A 16,294-nucleotide genomic window follows, 5' to 3' on the forward strand; every position below is an offset into this window, starting at 1 on the left:
AGTCTCATCATCATCTGAATCTGGCGGTACCGACAATCGGGATGGTGTGGTAGGTCTGCCATTCGTTGTAGAGGGAGGTGACGGGAGTATTGATAGTGGTTTCAGAGGGGTTCCAAGGTAAGACAGCAAGTTTGCAGTCTCTGCACACGTCGTTAGCCTACTTCATGAGGCATTCCACTTACCCTCTCCCTGATTTTCCACTACTATATCGCATAGAAACGCCCTTCTAGTTATCTTTTGTCCGGTCTCTCTATCTGTTGACTTTGTTGAGCTATTCAAGTCTATAGGCTTAGCAGGTACAGGTGGTGCGAAAGGTTCAGCTGAGCGTTGCCGTGTGACTGGCTGCCTGTATTTCAAAGGGGAGGAGTTGATGGCTGATGGTGGCATCGCGCATTGGAGAGGGATGTTCCAGTAGGAACGATTATGTTTGCTGAGACTTCTCTTGAGTTCTGGTATGAATCGGTACGGGTTGATCTACGAGTTGGGATGATGGAGGTATGTCGTTGTTGTGGTGTACGGTATATGTTATATATCAAGTTGAATGATGATGATGATTAAAACGAGTAAACAGATGAAATGAGGATGAGGTTGGAAAAGAAAACAAACACGAGGAAAGAGGTCAATGCACAGCAGATGGCGGCGATGACCGACTGACCCTTTTATGCTTATATGGCACCGTTACGTAATTCGGCTTGAGGTATGACACACAATCCATTCCTCCTTCACCTCCCTCCTTGCCATGACATGTTGGTTGTCCTATATCCCACCTCTTGATCAGTCCTATCTGTTCACAGCAACGCATAAACAATCAACCACCATGTCAGCCGAGGCGTCATCCTCTCACATCGCACCAGGAGGCGCTACCTCAGGACTGACCATCAATCTGTGATTGCTCTCTCCTCTCGTGATCGATCAGTAACAACTCGTAGCTTACTCACGTTCCATAGTCACCCTCTTCCTATTCTCAACGTATCGGATCACTTCAATCGATCTCGTCTCACCTCGTCAGGATCAACGAGAAGTACGTCCATTCTTTATATTCCAGGTCTCTGTCTTATACTTGCGCTCATCATTCTTCCTACTCACAGTCATCGGTGCACTCCTCGGTACGGAAAGCAATCGAGAAATCTCCATAGTCAACTCTTTCGAGTTGGTCATTGGATCTCCAGATGGTGATGTAGATATGGGAGAGAGTAGTACTCCTGCCGCGCAGAGCAGTAATAGTACATCGTTGAATACTACATTTTTTGAAACTCGAAAAGATCAATGTAAGTTTCAGCAACAATGAGTGGTCGAACGTCAACTGAGCTGATTCATCAAAATAGTCAAACAGGTCTTTCCGACCCTAGACGTGGTAGGATGGTACACTGTAGGGGAGAAACCGACCGCGGAGGATGTAGCTCTTCATCAACAGGTACGTATAATCTTCCTTATACCTTATATGTGATCTGCTACCATATTGTCCGGCTGAACTTTCGTCGACTCTCTCATTACAGTTCACAGACATCATCGATACACCTATCTTCCTTCTCTTCAATCCAAACCACCCTGCATCTTCTCAGACTCTACCTGTCACCATCTACGAGTCAGCACTTGCAGAAGGAGGGAAAGATGATTCTACAGATGGGAAATTCGTGGAACTCGCTTACGGTATTGAGACTGGAGAAGCGGAGAGGATAGCCGTGGACGGTGTGTCAAGAGGAGGTATGGGTGGTGAAGGAGAAGAAAGTACAGGTGAGTCAAAATGAAATGTCCACTCCGGGCTGAATGCTGATACTGGTATGGTGTGTAGTCGTCGCAAATCTGACAACTCAACGTAATGCCATAAGGATGTTGTATGAACGTGTAGCTGTGCTCTTACAGTATATTACAGGTGTGATCAATAGTAAGTTACCTTTGACCATGCATAGAGAAACCATGCTGAGAGATGATCTGAATGGGTAGAAACTGCCAAACCTGATCATAACATCCTTCGTCAAGTCTCCGCTCTGGTAGCAACGTTGCCTACGATGGATGCTAGAGAATTCCGTGACGAGCTCACCACGGTAAGTTATAGTTGTTGAAGTACATTTCAGGCTGCTGACCTTTATCCATTTCTTCCAGGATTATGACGATGTACAGCTTACTGCTTATCTCACAACATTGACTAAGCAGCTCAGCGCTCTTAGCGATGTAAGTTTCTTTTTCCCTTGCCAGCATGAGGGATTGCTGACGATTTTATAGTACGCCGACAAGCATAATCTCCTTCATCCTCCGCCCAGTGATGACTTCGGGGGTTCCCATGGTGGATCGCGAGGCGGTAGAGGTTACGGTGGATTCGAGTATGGTGGAGGTGGCGGAGGACGAAGGAGAAGATAAAACGTACAATGTGTATTATAGTCAGGCAGTGGGAGAAGAATATTGGCTTAGCGTCATACTGTATTATGTGTATTATACAAAGCATGTGGTATATGGCTGGACCGATGTAATCGTATTACATTTGTTACATGAGATCTGACCTAGAGAGCTCTGTGACCGGACATACGGTATCACCTATGCATTTGGTCTGTACAAAGCTCCAAGTATACTGAATCATGGGTATTGAAGATTCGGCGAGATGGTACGGCACTCCAGGTGCAAATGAGAATACTATGTGAATGTTTGCAGCAGATATAAGGAGAAGAGCTCAACTGAGCAAAAACTTGGAAAGAATCGAAGTGCAGAAAAGATCGAGTAGAAACCGTGTTTTAGATAGATCAACCAAAAACTTCAATTACAAGATACCACCTGTTCCATCTGTTCCTATAATAGCAATGATCCTACTTTGATTTCTTCTGACTCGAGCCTGCTACCTGTTTACTCTTGATAGTCAAACCCAACTCTTCGTATTTTGCGGTGAGATCGTGCAAAGCCTTTCTGAGAGTGTTGACGGGTGTGGTGACGAGCTTCTTGTTAGTGTAGGGGATGCAGAGTTGAAGAGGATGAAGCTGTTGTAGGTGGGAGACGATCAAGTCAAATGCAGCTAGCACCTTTTCATCGTGATCGTTAGGATTGTTGGTGAGGAAACTAGCTTTATTCATCTGCGAAAGGGCGATGGCTACGGAGGCTTCTGTCAGCGTGGCACCATTACGCTCAGAATATCAGAAAACCACAACTCACCTTGTAAGAGAAGTTTTGTTACAGGCAAAGAATTAACAGACGAGACAATTCCAACGACCCCTAACGTAGGTATCATGTTCTCAGGATGGAAGGTGTAGATTCGGCCATTGGCGATATGTACTCGTTCGACTCTGGCTACACTTGGTCTTGTGAGCGGGTTTTTGGGATCTGCGGAAGTTATCAGCGATATCCTGCAATTGCACAACTCACCGCTCTTGTCCATGATATCTTTTAGCGAACCCAGTCCTAACAGCTGATCCATGACATTCTGAGTTTCGGTAGACCAAGACTTGACTTTCCTGTCGACTGAATCTTTAGTGACGGTCGATAGGCTAAAAGCGCCAGCCATAGTCTTAAACTTTTTCATGATCTCATCGGCTCGCCTTCGACGTTTATCGGCTGCATCTTTGACATAAGAAAGTGCTGAGCCTTTCGTGACCCCTGAAGATTGACCGGAAGCATTATACATATCGTACTACAGGAGAAAATTCAGCGCACTTCATCTGTCGATGATGCCTGAATACTTACCTCCGATGAACCTTCTCCCTTATTTGTACAGGTAAAACAGAATATAGAGCCAAACGAAGGTAAATCGAGACACTTGACAGGATTCTTACATATCGAACAAGGATGAAAACCATCTAATCGAAGTCAGCAAAGATGCTCTCGTCGTATGACTCACCTAAATCGGGATGTTCACAAAACTGCGCAGGGTTGGTGATGATCGGCTGATCAGAATGACCTAATCTTGAGTCCGCTATATTACACCATTGCCTGATGGAAGACTTGATGTTATTGCATTGGTCGAAAAACTCATTCAAAATTTCTACTAGCTCTTGAGCGTGTAAAGCATTTGTATCGTGTAGAGTCAAGCCAGTAGCTTTGGTTTCGTTCTTGATATATTTGGCTGGGTTGATCCGACTACGCATGCAAGCGTCAGTGTCTATTGAGGACTGTAAAGAAGAGATGCTTACGGTAGTTGCACATGTACGTAAAAGTCGCGGGGGTTATGGGGAGCAACTGAGACTTTGAAGCATCGACGATATCCAGTCACCTTAACAGGACGGTGAGCGAGAGCATTGTCAAGCTTTAGAGCAGGTTTTAGCAGCTCCTTTAAAAGCTTCTTCCAGTCCTGACGATTCATAGCGCGATTTCCGGAGACTTGAGCATGCTCAGCTATCCACTGAAGCCACTGTGTGACAGTTTTGGCCTTCTTCGTTTCTTCAGCGGTCCAAGGTGTACCTCGTTTTGCTGCGAAGTCGTTCCAATTATCCCAATCGACCGTAGCAGGCTCGAACATCCGTTGCGAAGGTTCCACAGTTATGTCCAAAGGTTGAGGTGGGTAATCGACGAAATATTCAGCTGCTCTAGTCAGATACACACCATCATTCACTCCATCGTCTTGTGCCATAATGCTGTGCTTGTTGAAATATAGTTTCCAAAAGTTTCGGTCAGAGAGATAGTAGATTGTTGGACCTGAGATACCGACTCTTCGGTAATTATCCATCTCTGGATCCACCTGGGACAGATCATTATACTCTAAGGCTACTTTATGCAAAGCCAGATATCCAGCCCAACTCTGATAGGGAAAGCTACAGTTGGGTATTGTGGAGTGATATCCATACGTACGGATGAGATAGTTGATGATGGGTCCGATCAAGTTGAACCACCTGTTCGCAGCTCGATCTGTCTTGAGACCAGGAGGACGTCTAATCGCGATCGTACCTGAAGATTCGATTCCCAGCTTCTTCATCCTCTTGACATCTGCTTCACCTTTTCGTTTGAATGATTGCCATCTCCACCTTTTTGCTCCAACTTCCCAATTCCACTTCTTAGGAGGAGTGTAGAACTTCTTGAACTCCACCATCGCTTTATCTTCGGTGTTATCTCCGATATTACTAACGTCAAGAATAGGTCGATTGAACCTATCGAGCCCTTCTACGCTCGCTTGATCGTAAGTGTCATTCTTCGAGACTGAAGGTGGTAATTCACCATCTTCATCTTCATCATCATCATCATCATTAACCACTCCACTCCCTCCAGAAGCAATGTATGCATCTAATTCTCCTTGAACCTCTTCAACTCTCTGAAGGTAGTTTTGGGTAGTGATTTGATATGCTATACTACGCTTCCAAGGTTTAACGTTACTCCTAACGATTTTTTGCCCAGCGCTCATCTTCTTTACTGTGCGTAAGACTGAGAATTGAGTGATTGTGGAATATGCTCGATAGCCTTGTCGATGAGAGAAGGTCGTATAGCAATAGAAGATGAGGTGGTAAACTTGGTGTGTCGGGATGGAGATAGTGCGTATGAGTGGCTTGTGGATGAATGCTGATGGGAAGGCAGGTGCTTGGTGATAGTATAGAAGATCAAGAGGACACGTCCAAAGAATGATCAATGAGCGTAGATAGGAGTTTCGAGATCGATTGTTGAGGTACGAAGGGGTATGACGGAGGAGAAGGTTGTACCAATGATCAAGGCTGAAAGAGTTTGTAATCCAATCAGCTCATCTGCTTCATGAGATGGTAAGACAAGGTAGAGCGAGAAGGAGATGACCTTACCGAGGTTATCTATTGAGAATTATCTCTCAAAGCTATATTTCAGCGGTTGATTTTCTTCTATATAATGAGCTCGAAGGTTGTATGAAATGAAGAAACCGCCACTAGGAATGTTTCGCGTCGAGTCGAAGGGTATTGAGCGAGGGAGGGAAGTTTGAACGATTTGTAGATGTTGAAGGTGTAGTGGAAGGCTGAAGAATCAAGTGAAGATGGAGACGGTTGATATGTTCGTCGACGTTGAACAGGACTGTAGTGAATGATAGAATTTTGATCAAGTTCGAAAAAAGTCTTTGTATGGTGAAGGAATTTCTATGGTGAAGAAAGTGCCACTCACAATTTTTTTCGAAGTTAGGGGGAAGAACGAAAGCTTTCGCATGAGACCATGAGTATATTGTTAATTTTGCTCGTGACTTAGCTCGATCATGCTATGCATTCGGACTCTCACAGCTGATGGCATCGGTTCGGGTCCGAGAAAATAATAACACCTTATTTGTGGGAAAGATACCGCCCGAGACATCGAAAGGTGGGGTGTTTCACAAGAAAGCGGACTTTTGTTCGAGATCGATCACCAAAAACACTCCACTCGATTGTGCAAACCTTATTCACCTTTTACCGAAATGATTGCATCAAGATCTGGTTTTGCTTTTGACAAATGGTTCGGCTAGGAAGAACTTGATGTTTCATGTATAGTACGAGTGACTCTACCCTCAAGGTCGGATACAACACCACAGATGAGAGCTTATAAGCAAACATTGACTGCTTACTCTTTGGCAGGTTAACAAACTGCATTGTCTTGAATCATTTTGATTGTCATATCATCACCTTCCATTAAAAGACAATTTCTAACTTCTCACTTCAGCTAAGGTCAATTCTCCATATCGACTCGCTCAATTTCCTGCTAAGACCTCTATCGACTCTTTATCGCTCTTTGAGAACAAATCAGTCAATACGATATCTATCAATATGGAAGTGGTTCCCGCCGAAGCCATGCTCATCTACATAGATGAAGCTCAAGATGCTCCTCTATTCGTTGATGACGATGATAATGTGGTGGACGAGGCAGATTTTGAAGCGCAAGAGGATGAAGAAGGTGAAGGTGGGGATGGAGGAGGATTGACGGATATTGATATTATCAAGAGAATTACTGCTGGTAAGTTCAATTTACTCCAAAGCTGCCGATCTTCATGAATATTGATATGTTTTGTGTACAGAGATCGAGATGCGTTGGGATTTCAAGGTTCCTGTCTACGATGGGGCACCAGGTCCGTTCATTAGACCTTTACAGGAAGTGAGTACATTCCAATCTGACTCCCACCAGTGTCGCTGACTTGTGTTATGATTGTAGAGGTGGAAGTGGGGGTGGCCTACTCTGATCAGATTCTACAAGAACCGGTATAGAACCCTTTCAATTTACTGTAATAGGTGAGCACCTTGAGGTCTGTCGTCTAGAGAGCGAAGCATACTGAGATTTGCGATGGATCAATAGAAAGTTTGTCACAAGGGAAACGACGAACTGGTTAACCCTTTGCTTAACCCACATCTGGTTCTATTGCAAGCATCATGGACGTTGTCATGTGAGCTCCCTGCCCTTCTCCATTGAAGCGTGAGTGTGTTCTACCAGCAAGTATCATATCTCAGCTGACCTTCAATTGAGATACACGCAGTCGACATCCGCTCCGAGTTAGTTTCGGAAAGCGAACACATGGCCGACCAATGAACTCAGGATGGACGGTAGCTCTACCACAAGGACTTGGTCATTTCTTAGAGCAAACAGCCAACATCATTCCGGAGCTATGGGTGATCAATTTACTTCGAGGACCTCTAAGAAGATCGCAGGTGGGAGAGTTAGTATCTACTATCTGTAAGAAGGAAGTAGTAGAAGAATTGGGAGTTGATATTGTAACGGAGATGATCAGAGGTGTGGAAGAGGAGGATCTGTATTTGGATGACAACCAAGTAAGCTCTTTCCGAAAAAACATATCATTCTGCGATGAACTCATGCACAATCCCTGTTCGGTACAATAGATCGTTATCGACCCCAGACCTGATAATCGTTCTATGGAGATTGATCAAAGATCGGAAGGGGACTTATCACCTCCTCGAGTGAGTCTCGTTAAACCAGACACCTTTGTTAATGAACAATAAAAGCTGACTTGTGATCGCAGGATGCGAGTCTCTCGCCGAATGCAGTATTATCAGATGAGGAAGAGGATCTGCAGAAAGTAAGTGAAGCAAATGTATCAAAATGAGGTTCAATCAGAGTTCTGATCCGTTCTTCAGGCCATTGCGTTATCTCTACGGGATCAAAAGAAGTCTTCTACCGGAGCTACACCAGCATCACTCGATCAACCAGCTATCGCATGGTGGACTGGTCAAGATATCGATCCGAAGCTACTGGTCCATAATAGAGTCGGAATTAGAGCTGAGCAATTGGTCGATAAGCTCTTTACTTATATCCGACCTAGACAAGAGAATACGGTAGAGACCGGAGAGGTCTCGATCCGTGAAGCTCTGTTAGAGCTTAGTAGAATTTCTCCGGAGCCTATCGAGTTTTTGGCAGCGTTCAAAGTGAGTTGGGCAAGAGTCACCCTTCTGAGCGCCGCTGATTGAGGTGATCCTACGAACGCAGGTGCTTCTTCGATCTCTTAATTGTTATCCACGTGAATCCACCTCATAAAGTGTAAATTAGCTTGTATACCTATCAATCTGCAGACACATTTCATTATGAGAACTCGCGCAGCAGAACGATATGTCAATAGAATTTCTAGCTTAAAGTAGACTGATGGTATTAAATTCAATTCCAAGGGGTTTTATATACCATAATCTCCTCAATGCATACATGTTACAGCAACTTGGTCATCTCGTAATGTTGCAGTCCAGCTGCACTAGAAGCGATCTTCCTTCTGCTGCGATAGTCCTTGCTGTCAGGACGCAAGCAGCGTAGACATGGACATAGATTCATATAGCACATCAGTTTTACCGAAGGGGATATAAACAGTAGTATGTAGGGATACCTATAAAGGAATCGAAATGAAGATTACTGATTGCTGACAGAGAACTGATGTAAAGGTTTATTTCGTACAGAGCTAGTTCAAGAGTATAAAGATTTTACTATATCTATCACCTAATCACTCCTTTTTATCGAGACCCATCACCTCTCTGATACTCCCCGGGTGATCACCATCTTCGTCCACATCCTCAACCGACTCCGGAGTGGGTGCAAGTCTTGAGTGAGCCGGGGTAAGGAGAAGTGTCTCGGCGGCTGTGGTTCGACTTGCACTGCTGGGCGGAGTGAATGGTCGAAGTTGAGTCGAAGGGGCTAATCAATACTGTATCATCAGTCTAAATCTCTGACAGTTCAGACCGAAATGATACTCGAACAGAACTTACCCATCAGTCCTATGATACGGCGATTGGCAGCTCCAGTTTCTCCTCCCTGCCCTCCTTCTTCAGAGCCAGAAGACTCTTCCTCCTCATCAGTGAAAGTGGATGGACCTCCTTCATGTTCTTCGTCGGAAGATTCGATATCAGTCTGATAATTATCATCTTGTCCGATTCTTTCTAACTCTTGCAAAGTAGTCGACTCGAAGAATACCGCACCGTCGAAGATCTCCCTCCAAAGTCCAACTTGGAACGTGATACCAGCATTCATCATCTGACGGATATAGGTAAGAGTGTAAGAAGCCGATTTGAAAGCTCGAGTATGATGATTGCAGTATCTATGGACAGAAGAGAGGAACATTCGAAGGATGATCTGCCATTTGGCTTGTTGAATGGTTTGATCTCGAATCGGTCTTTCAACTTCCCGTAACATCTTTCGTGTGTCTTTGATGACTTGGTGAACTTCAGCCCAACTCGAGATTATAGCATGGTCGAATTGAGTTTGGATGATGGTGAATCGATCTCGCTTTTGGCCTTCTTCGATGAGAGCCGCGGCCTCAGCCTCGGTGTCAGCCTGCATTGAGGAGAGTTATCAGTGGTCACTCGGAAACCATAAGATCCCGACAGTGCAGAAGTGGGTGGCAACTCACCACAGGAGGGTTGTGAGCAAATCCGATAGCTGATATGATAGGCATGGTGTCTACGAGTGAATAGGATGAGATGTGTTTTTGTGGGGATTGGAAGTGATAAAGATCTGTTGATATGCTGGCGGAGTGGAAGACAGTGTAGGATTGTTTAAATGTTTGAGTGATGGAAACTGTTCAATGATTGATACGTTGAAAGTGATCGGTAAGTGTAAGTGTAACTACGTGGCAAACCACTTGTGTGCTTGATATGTACATGTGACGAATTTCAACTGTCAGAAACACTTTTTCTGATAAGGGCTGTGCAGTCTGTGTATCCCATCATCATCATAGCTCGGTCTGATGTTAACCGATTACCTGCATTCCGATCAAAAGTCTCACATCTTCGGAGTGCGGTAAAAGGGGAAGGTACAGTAGGGTAAAGTTGAGAGGCGGTCTTTTCTTGTGCAAAGTTCGAAGCTAGTGTGATTGAGAATCTTTTATTGTATGCAGCTGAACCCCATCGGTGTGATGTCAAGAAATGAATTTTGTCTGAGAACAGGATCAAAATCCTGATTTTCAGCTTGTATACATATAACGTCTCGTCTGTCATTGGCACTTTACACTTAGATTGATCACATTGATCATTCGACTACACCTCATCCATCAGCCATTACTATTTTATCTCTCACTTTGCAGCTTACACAAACTCGATCATGTCGACGCTTAGATCTGAAAATCCCAAAAGCAAGTACACAGGCACTTCGTTGGAAGAATGGTTTGATTTGCCGAACCAAATTGATACTGGATTCTTCCACGGTAACGCGAGGGAATTGGTGGAAAGTTTACCTGGTAGGGATAATATAGGTGAAGGCAAGAGCGAGTCGGAAAAGAGAGATCTGAGAGATATGATAGTTAGAGGCTATAATGTGAGTGTCTGGTCATCCTATATCTTGTTAGGAGTGATTTAGTTTTGACCTTGTTCTTAGAGTGCCTACGCTTTCGCCAATTATTACTCAATTATGCGGGAAGAGTTTACTGATGAAGAGAGAGAAATCCTCCGAGAAGTAAGTCTGCTTCACCCTCAAATAGAGCTGACCTTTTGCCAGGACTTTACCAAGAAATTGCTTCGGCAAATTCTTTTCGTCTACTTCAATAAAGGATTCGACGGACAATCAAAAGGCCCTCCTCCCAACATTGTCGACTCTACACTGTGGCAGGCTCTTCGAGTTTTCAAGGTAAATAAAGCTGAGCTTCTGCCCTACCCACCTCATATCGGACGTCATTTCTCCAGCGTAAGTACACTCAAAGTGTAACCCATTAGTGTATCACGAGCTGACGAGAGACGTTTTTACCTGTAAAGTGGTTCATTCATGACCCTAACCGAGTTTTCGGTATGAGTGATCTGGAATCACTGAAAGTGGATACGTCTCGGCCCCCTCCAGCTCCTCCAGCAGCTCACGCCGCTACTTACCTTCCCACCGCCGATCGAAAAGCAGGTCATCGACCTGCAGAAACTCCGATTGACCCAAGAAGTCACAAGCGGCCTAGAGCTAGTGGATTCGGTCCAAGTAGTAGTGAGTTGGAACGAGATATCCAAGCAAAAAAGGCGAGGATGGAAAAGAAGGAGGGGAAATTGGATAGGAAGGGGAAAATGAGAGCTGTAGATTCTGATATCGAAGTCATCGAGATCGACGCTTAGTCTGTATCATATAGAGATTCTATCTTATACATTTACAGAAACATGCATGAATGGTACAAAATGACCATATGCTTGCTCCTCATGTCATTCTTCATTTCGTTTATACACCAGTCAGCGTGATTCTCAGCGAAAGTTGAGTACATTGATCGAATGCAAGATCCTCTTGCAACTGGCAATGATAGGGATTTCAGATGCACCGCATCCTTCATCGACTGAAATTACATCCTCCTATACTCTTTCAGGCTCTGTATCTCTTCCAGCCGATACAGTCGAAGGAGTAGGTGGAAGACCTTGTTTCGATATTTGCATGTTCATCACTTCCGGTGGATCATGGTGAACGGTGGTCGGTGCGTTATGGTGAAGTCTAAAATTAATCAAAGCCACTGATGGAAATAGAGTTTGAAGGCCTATCACTAACTCGTCTCCTCCGAATAAGAAGGTGAATCTTTCTCCGAGACACTGAGAAGGAGCTCATCAATATTCAGATGGAGCTTTTTAGACCGATTCGGAGGGTTTTGTCTTTCGTCCGATCTGATGCAGGGCTACAGCTTTGACCTACGTTACCCCATTGCAGCAAACGAGAGCAAACAGAATGATCGTCAGTTCAGACTTGATTAGACCTGAATTTGTACGCGTTGTTTACTTGCGATGATGAAGGCGTATTTACGTGTCGTTGACAGGCTTTATGCTAACAAAAATGAGGATAAGTGTGATGAAGGGATAGCACAATTCAGCGCAATGGAATAATGATACTTTTTTTATCTCACGTATCAAGCTACAGAGTTTTCATCTTCACTAATCACATATACCCACTATGTCCTCAAATCAAACCTCCCGACCGACAAAACCCACCTGGGTCACTAAAACGCCCGAGAAAAAAAAGATCGAGGTTTCACACCAACACGAGTCAGCTGCAGTCAGGAATTCACCAAGATCTACTACAGTGCAGTCCCAATCAAGTTCTTTATCGTTACACCCTACCCATAGCCTCAAGCCTCCTACATTGTCGTCTTCTCGGTCAACCTTCGATTTGAGAGCTCATGCTACCAGTACAACCGCTAACACTCTGAAGTCACCATCAGCTCGTACTTCAAGAGCGGTTTCATATCAGTCACCAACGCTCAGCAGTACAGCAAGAGCTACACCGACGTCGCTCCATCGTCGACAGGCCACCAACAATGCTGATCATTCAGTCAATCAGCGCGATGTGTCGTCCTCGTATCTCCCTACAGTTTCTCCTTCCAGCCGAAGACCTATCTTCCCCTCCGGTCTGTCAAAATCTGCTTCTCCACTTGCCGCATTTTCGACTGCAGCGCCACTCAATCTATCAGAGAAGGATTATAGAATCATGGTGTTGGAACGACAGATTGAAGAAGAACGAAGACAAAGAGAGGAAGAAAGGGAAGCTGAGAAACAGCGTTTGGAGGAAACTAGAGCAAGACTTCTTGAACTTGAAGAGAGAGTGGGTAATAACAAAGTAGTGCCACCTTTGCCACAACTCCCTCAAAGCGGTTCACCTAGCGATATCAAGGTAAAGGCTACAATGAAGGTACCTCGTAAAAGTAAGTTCATATGTCACTATATGGTGCTCTCATCAGCTGACATGACGATAGTAGCAGGTGAAGCCATCATCATATCTTCCTCTCCGGTCCAATCGCAAAACTCTTCGGGCCAACGAGACACCTCGGTCAAACCGACCAAACGTGTAGTCATCTGCGATCAAGCTTCAACCTCGGCCATCTCACCCATCGCTAGGAACATCGAAATTGTTACATTCTCAGATCCTATAGGACCTATGGGTCTCGATGCTCCTCCTGGTGCAGCCAATGTAGATGAACGTGGATGGAAAGTAGATGAAAAGACTCCCTCATGGTTTTCAGGAAGATTAAATTCAAAATCACTCTTCGATTCTGCCACACCTGTGCCGATCTTCGAAAACCAGCCAGCGACTCAATATGCCTCGAAAGGTATGACAGAAGGTTCAGCTGTTTCAGCTCTCAAATCGCCACTATCAGATACCGTCAAGGTAGCAGAGGACGAAGATGAGCTGATGAGTTCCGATGGAGAACACGGTAAAGTGCCTCAAAAAGTCATCGATTTGACCGTAAGTGTCTATCTCAACGCTTCTCCACATATCTTGCTCTTTCACGTCGTACTCCGGGCACTCAAGCTAATCAATAGACGTTGCAGCTGTCGCCACCTTCATCGTCCTTCGATCTCAAACCTTCTATCTCACCCGCTTCCTCACCGGCACCAGCCTTGCCTCATCCGTCAAACTCCACGGACGTCGATATGGGCTCAGCATCTCCTTCTCCGGTAGATCATGAGGATCATCCCACCACTCGCAGAAGTACGCTTAGGTCACAAAGCGAGAGGGTATTGTCGGTGGAAGAAGAACAACGTAGATCAGCCATCGAAAAGCTCAAAGCCAAACGAGGTAGATCGATGGGTAGATATATTGATCCTGACGAGGAGTCCTAAAAGGATCCTGCATTGTCAGTTTCCAGATCTCAAGCAATCGTAAAAGGGAAATTCTCGATGCTATTGCTGTGTACTGATGTATGTAATGGTCAACATCTATGGAATGTGAAAATTGCTGCATTGGGAAACAAACATTGAAATGCAGATCAGAGGATCTGTTTGATACTCCTTCGTTCATGATACTTTAACTGTAGAATGCATATCCATATGTGAATTAGCATGTTATGCCTACGAAGATTGTTGTAAGCTATGGTAATACTCTTCTGCCTGTTCTATAGCCCGCATACATGCTTTGGATTTATGTATGGTCTCCATGTACTCCATCTCTTCCACTGAGTCAATCACGATCCCAGCTCCTGCTGATACATGAACATCACCACCATGGAAGACCATTGTCCTGATACAGATACAGGTATCCAGGTTGTCTCTGTCGAAATCAAAAACTCCAACACCACCGCCGTAAGGACCACGTCTTTCTTTCTCAAGCCCCATTATCAATTGAATGGCTTTGATCTTCGGTGCTCCCGACAGTGTACCAGCAGGCATGATCGAACGGAAGGCGTCGAACCTGCATTCCAATCATGAGCTCGAGCCTTAGAAATGGATGGGAAAACTCACCTGGAGAGATCATCCCGCAACATACCACTAACTTGACTAGTCATATGGATAACATGGCTAAATTTCTCTATCTCCATCAAGCGGTCCACCTTGACCGTCTCTGGTTTGCACACCCTATGCACATCATTACGAGCTAAATCTGTCAGTTGGAGATTTTCGCTGATTTCTTTCTCGTCTTCTCTCAGCTCTTTACTCAACCTTTCATCCTCTGTAAGCATTAGAAAGATGTCGGAAGGTCAGCGGTAAGCTTCTGTCAAGTGCCACAAAGGTCAAAACTCACCTTCAGCATCTTTCCCTCTTCTACGCGTTCCAGCAATAGCATGACACTGTACTTTACGGTTTTCCACTTTACATAGGCATTCAGGAGACGCTCCGACCAGCTGAGTGTCGGAACAGTTGATATAGTACATATACGGCGAAGGGTTGAGACCTCTCAATTGTCGGTACACATTGAAGGGGTGGACATCCGTTTTTCGAGTGAACCTCTGACAAGGAACCGCTTGGATTATGTCCCCCTTGAAAAGATGATCTTTCAATGTAGTGACAAACCCTTCATACCCCTCCTTGCCCACATTACTCGTCGCTTCATACCCCAAATGAACAGGACCCTGCGGCGGTAAAGGAACTTCCGGTGAGAGCAACTTCCTTCTAAGCGTTTCTATCCTAGCGACGCATTCTTCATACAATGCTGGAATCTGAGAAGGAGGAGTACCGTCCGGCAAGTGTACGTGAGAAACAATCTTGATAGTTTGGTATATATGGTCGAATATCAAATTGGTCGAACTGAGCATGAAGAACGCTTCGGGCATACCTGGGAATGGGTTGTGCAGTGGTTCTTTGGGTTTGGTAACGGGTTCGAAGTGGACGATCGAATCGTAGGTGATGAAGCCGACGGCACCGCCTAAAGTGAAATGGTCAGTCTACAATGCTGAAAAATCTGCGACCATGGGGCAGGGAAGATCAACGAGGTTGAAAGCGAAAGACGACATACCGGTAAAAGTACCAATTTGAGGAATTTTGACAAATCTATAAGGTTCTAATTCTTTTTCCAGAGCTGTCAATGGATCACCTTCTACATCGAACCCTTCTCCGGTCCTTATAACTTTGATCGGATCTACACGATCACACAACCTGTCAGCATAAACTCCCAGATCTTCAATGGGAGAAGCTCACCTGCTCCGACGAAACTATACCTTGCTAGATTTTCTCCACCAATCACACTTTCCAATAAGAAAGAGTATTTACTATCCTTGGCGATTTTCAAATAAGCCGATACGGGAGTTAAGAGGTCCGCAGGTATTTCAACGAATACTGGTATCAAGTTTGGTTTGAGGTTTTCGACGGCTTTGGTAGATTGTGTTTCTGACTTGGTCGATGATGCACCGAAGAGAGGTGCGGAAGGAGGTGCAAGAGTTGCTGGTGAGGATGAGGAAGTAGCGAAGAGGTTGACGAGCTCATCGAGCGAAGGAACGGCTTGGGGGCTCTGGATATTTGGTCAGCGTTGGCAGAAGACAGATGGTAGAGTACGGGTTTTTCGCTATTCACTCACGGGATGAGCCATTTTGAAGGTTGTCTTACTGGTTCGAGATCTGAAGGGAATCTAAGAGGATCTCATGGATAGTTGCATATTGATACTATGAGTTTTGACTATTGTGGTTGCGTTGCTTGGACTCCTTCTTCGACTCGAGGTCCCAACGTGAGTCACGTGATGCAGGACAGGTTTATCTTTCCTTTGTAACAGGTTTGTAATAAGACCAAAGGACATTACGACTGATTTGTAATACCCAGCCTAA

At 44.9% G+C, this 16,294-nt stretch overlaps 7 protein-coding genes across 7 annotated transcripts; 4 read left to right on the forward strand and 3 right to left on the reverse strand.

Annotated features, from left to right (window-relative positions):
- Positions 1-817: 817 nt before the first annotated feature.
- On the forward strand, positions 818-2,358 carry V865_004554 (uncharacterized protein; the record flags this gene model as incomplete). The annotated part of the gene is made up of 9 exons (XM_066228334.1): positions 818-885; positions 948-1,021; positions 1,089-1,268; positions 1,326-1,414; positions 1,497-1,734; positions 1,793-1,885; positions 1,945-2,045; positions 2,104-2,172; positions 2,224-2,358. 9 exons carry the CDS (start codon positions 818-820, stop codon positions 2,356-2,358), a joined length of 1,047 nt encoding a protein of 348 aa, XP_066084431.1.
- A 440-nt stretch (positions 2,359-2,798) lies between these two features.
- Positions 2,799-5,314, reverse strand: V865_004555 (uncharacterized protein; the record flags this gene model as incomplete). The annotated part of the gene is made up of 6 exons (XM_066228335.1): positions 2,799-3,088; positions 3,139-3,306; positions 3,349-3,613; positions 3,667-3,779; positions 3,839-4,059; positions 4,113-5,314. 6 exons carry the CDS (start codon positions 5,312-5,314, stop codon positions 2,799-2,801), a joined length of 2,259 nt encoding a protein of 752 aa, XP_066084432.1.
- Positions 5,315-6,659: 1,345 nt separating this feature from the next.
- Positions 6,660-8,306, forward strand: V865_004556 (uncharacterized protein; the record flags this gene model as incomplete). Its single annotated transcript, XM_066228336.1, has 8 exons — positions 6,660-6,846; positions 6,908-6,984; positions 7,042-7,118; positions 7,183-7,299; positions 7,361-7,652; positions 7,722-7,799; positions 7,862-7,918; positions 7,977-8,306. 8 exons carry the CDS (start codon positions 6,660-6,662, stop codon positions 8,304-8,306), a joined length of 1,215 nt encoding a protein of 404 aa, XP_066084433.1.
- A 518-nt stretch (positions 8,307-8,824) lies between these two features.
- On the reverse strand, positions 8,825-9,772 carry V865_004557 (uncharacterized protein; the record flags this gene model as incomplete). The annotated part of the gene is made up of 3 exons (XM_066228337.1): positions 8,825-9,015; positions 9,087-9,651; positions 9,728-9,772. 3 exons carry the CDS (start codon positions 9,770-9,772, stop codon positions 8,825-8,827), a joined length of 801 nt encoding a protein of 266 aa, XP_066084434.1.
- Positions 9,773-10,416: 644 nt separating this feature from the next.
- Positions 10,417-11,402, forward strand: V865_004558 (uncharacterized protein; the record flags this gene model as incomplete). Its single annotated transcript, XM_066228338.1, has 4 exons — positions 10,417-10,629; positions 10,690-10,767; positions 10,810-10,995; positions 11,064-11,402. The coding sequence occupies 4 exons, from the start codon at positions 10,417-10,419 to the stop codon at positions 11,400-11,402; spliced, it is 816 nt and encodes a 271-aa protein (XP_066084435.1).
- Positions 11,403-12,216: 814 nt separating this feature from the next.
- Positions 12,217-13,883, forward strand: V865_004559 (uncharacterized protein; the record flags this gene model as incomplete). Its single annotated transcript, XM_066228339.1, has 3 exons — positions 12,217-12,964; positions 13,016-13,506; positions 13,593-13,883. The coding sequence occupies 3 exons, from the start codon at positions 12,217-12,219 to the stop codon at positions 13,881-13,883; spliced, it is 1,530 nt and encodes a 509-aa protein (XP_066084436.1).
- Positions 13,884-14,111: 228 nt separating this feature from the next.
- On the reverse strand, positions 14,112-16,062 carry V865_004560 (uncharacterized protein; the record flags this gene model as incomplete). The annotated part of the gene is made up of 6 exons (XM_066228340.1): positions 14,112-14,451; positions 14,502-14,709; positions 14,782-15,402; positions 15,493-15,615; positions 15,675-15,984; positions 16,051-16,062. 6 exons carry the CDS (start codon positions 16,060-16,062, stop codon positions 14,112-14,114), a joined length of 1,614 nt encoding a protein of 537 aa, XP_066084437.1.
- Between the last annotated feature and the right edge of the window lie 232 nt (positions 16,063-16,294).

The sequence above is a fragment of the Kwoniella europaea genome, chromosome 1 (genome assembly GCF_036810445.1).
Source record: "Kwoniella europaea PYCC6329 chromosome 1, complete sequence".
Lineage (NCBI taxonomy): Eukaryota > Fungi > Basidiomycota > Tremellomycetes > Tremellales > Cryptococcaceae > Kwoniella > Kwoniella europaea.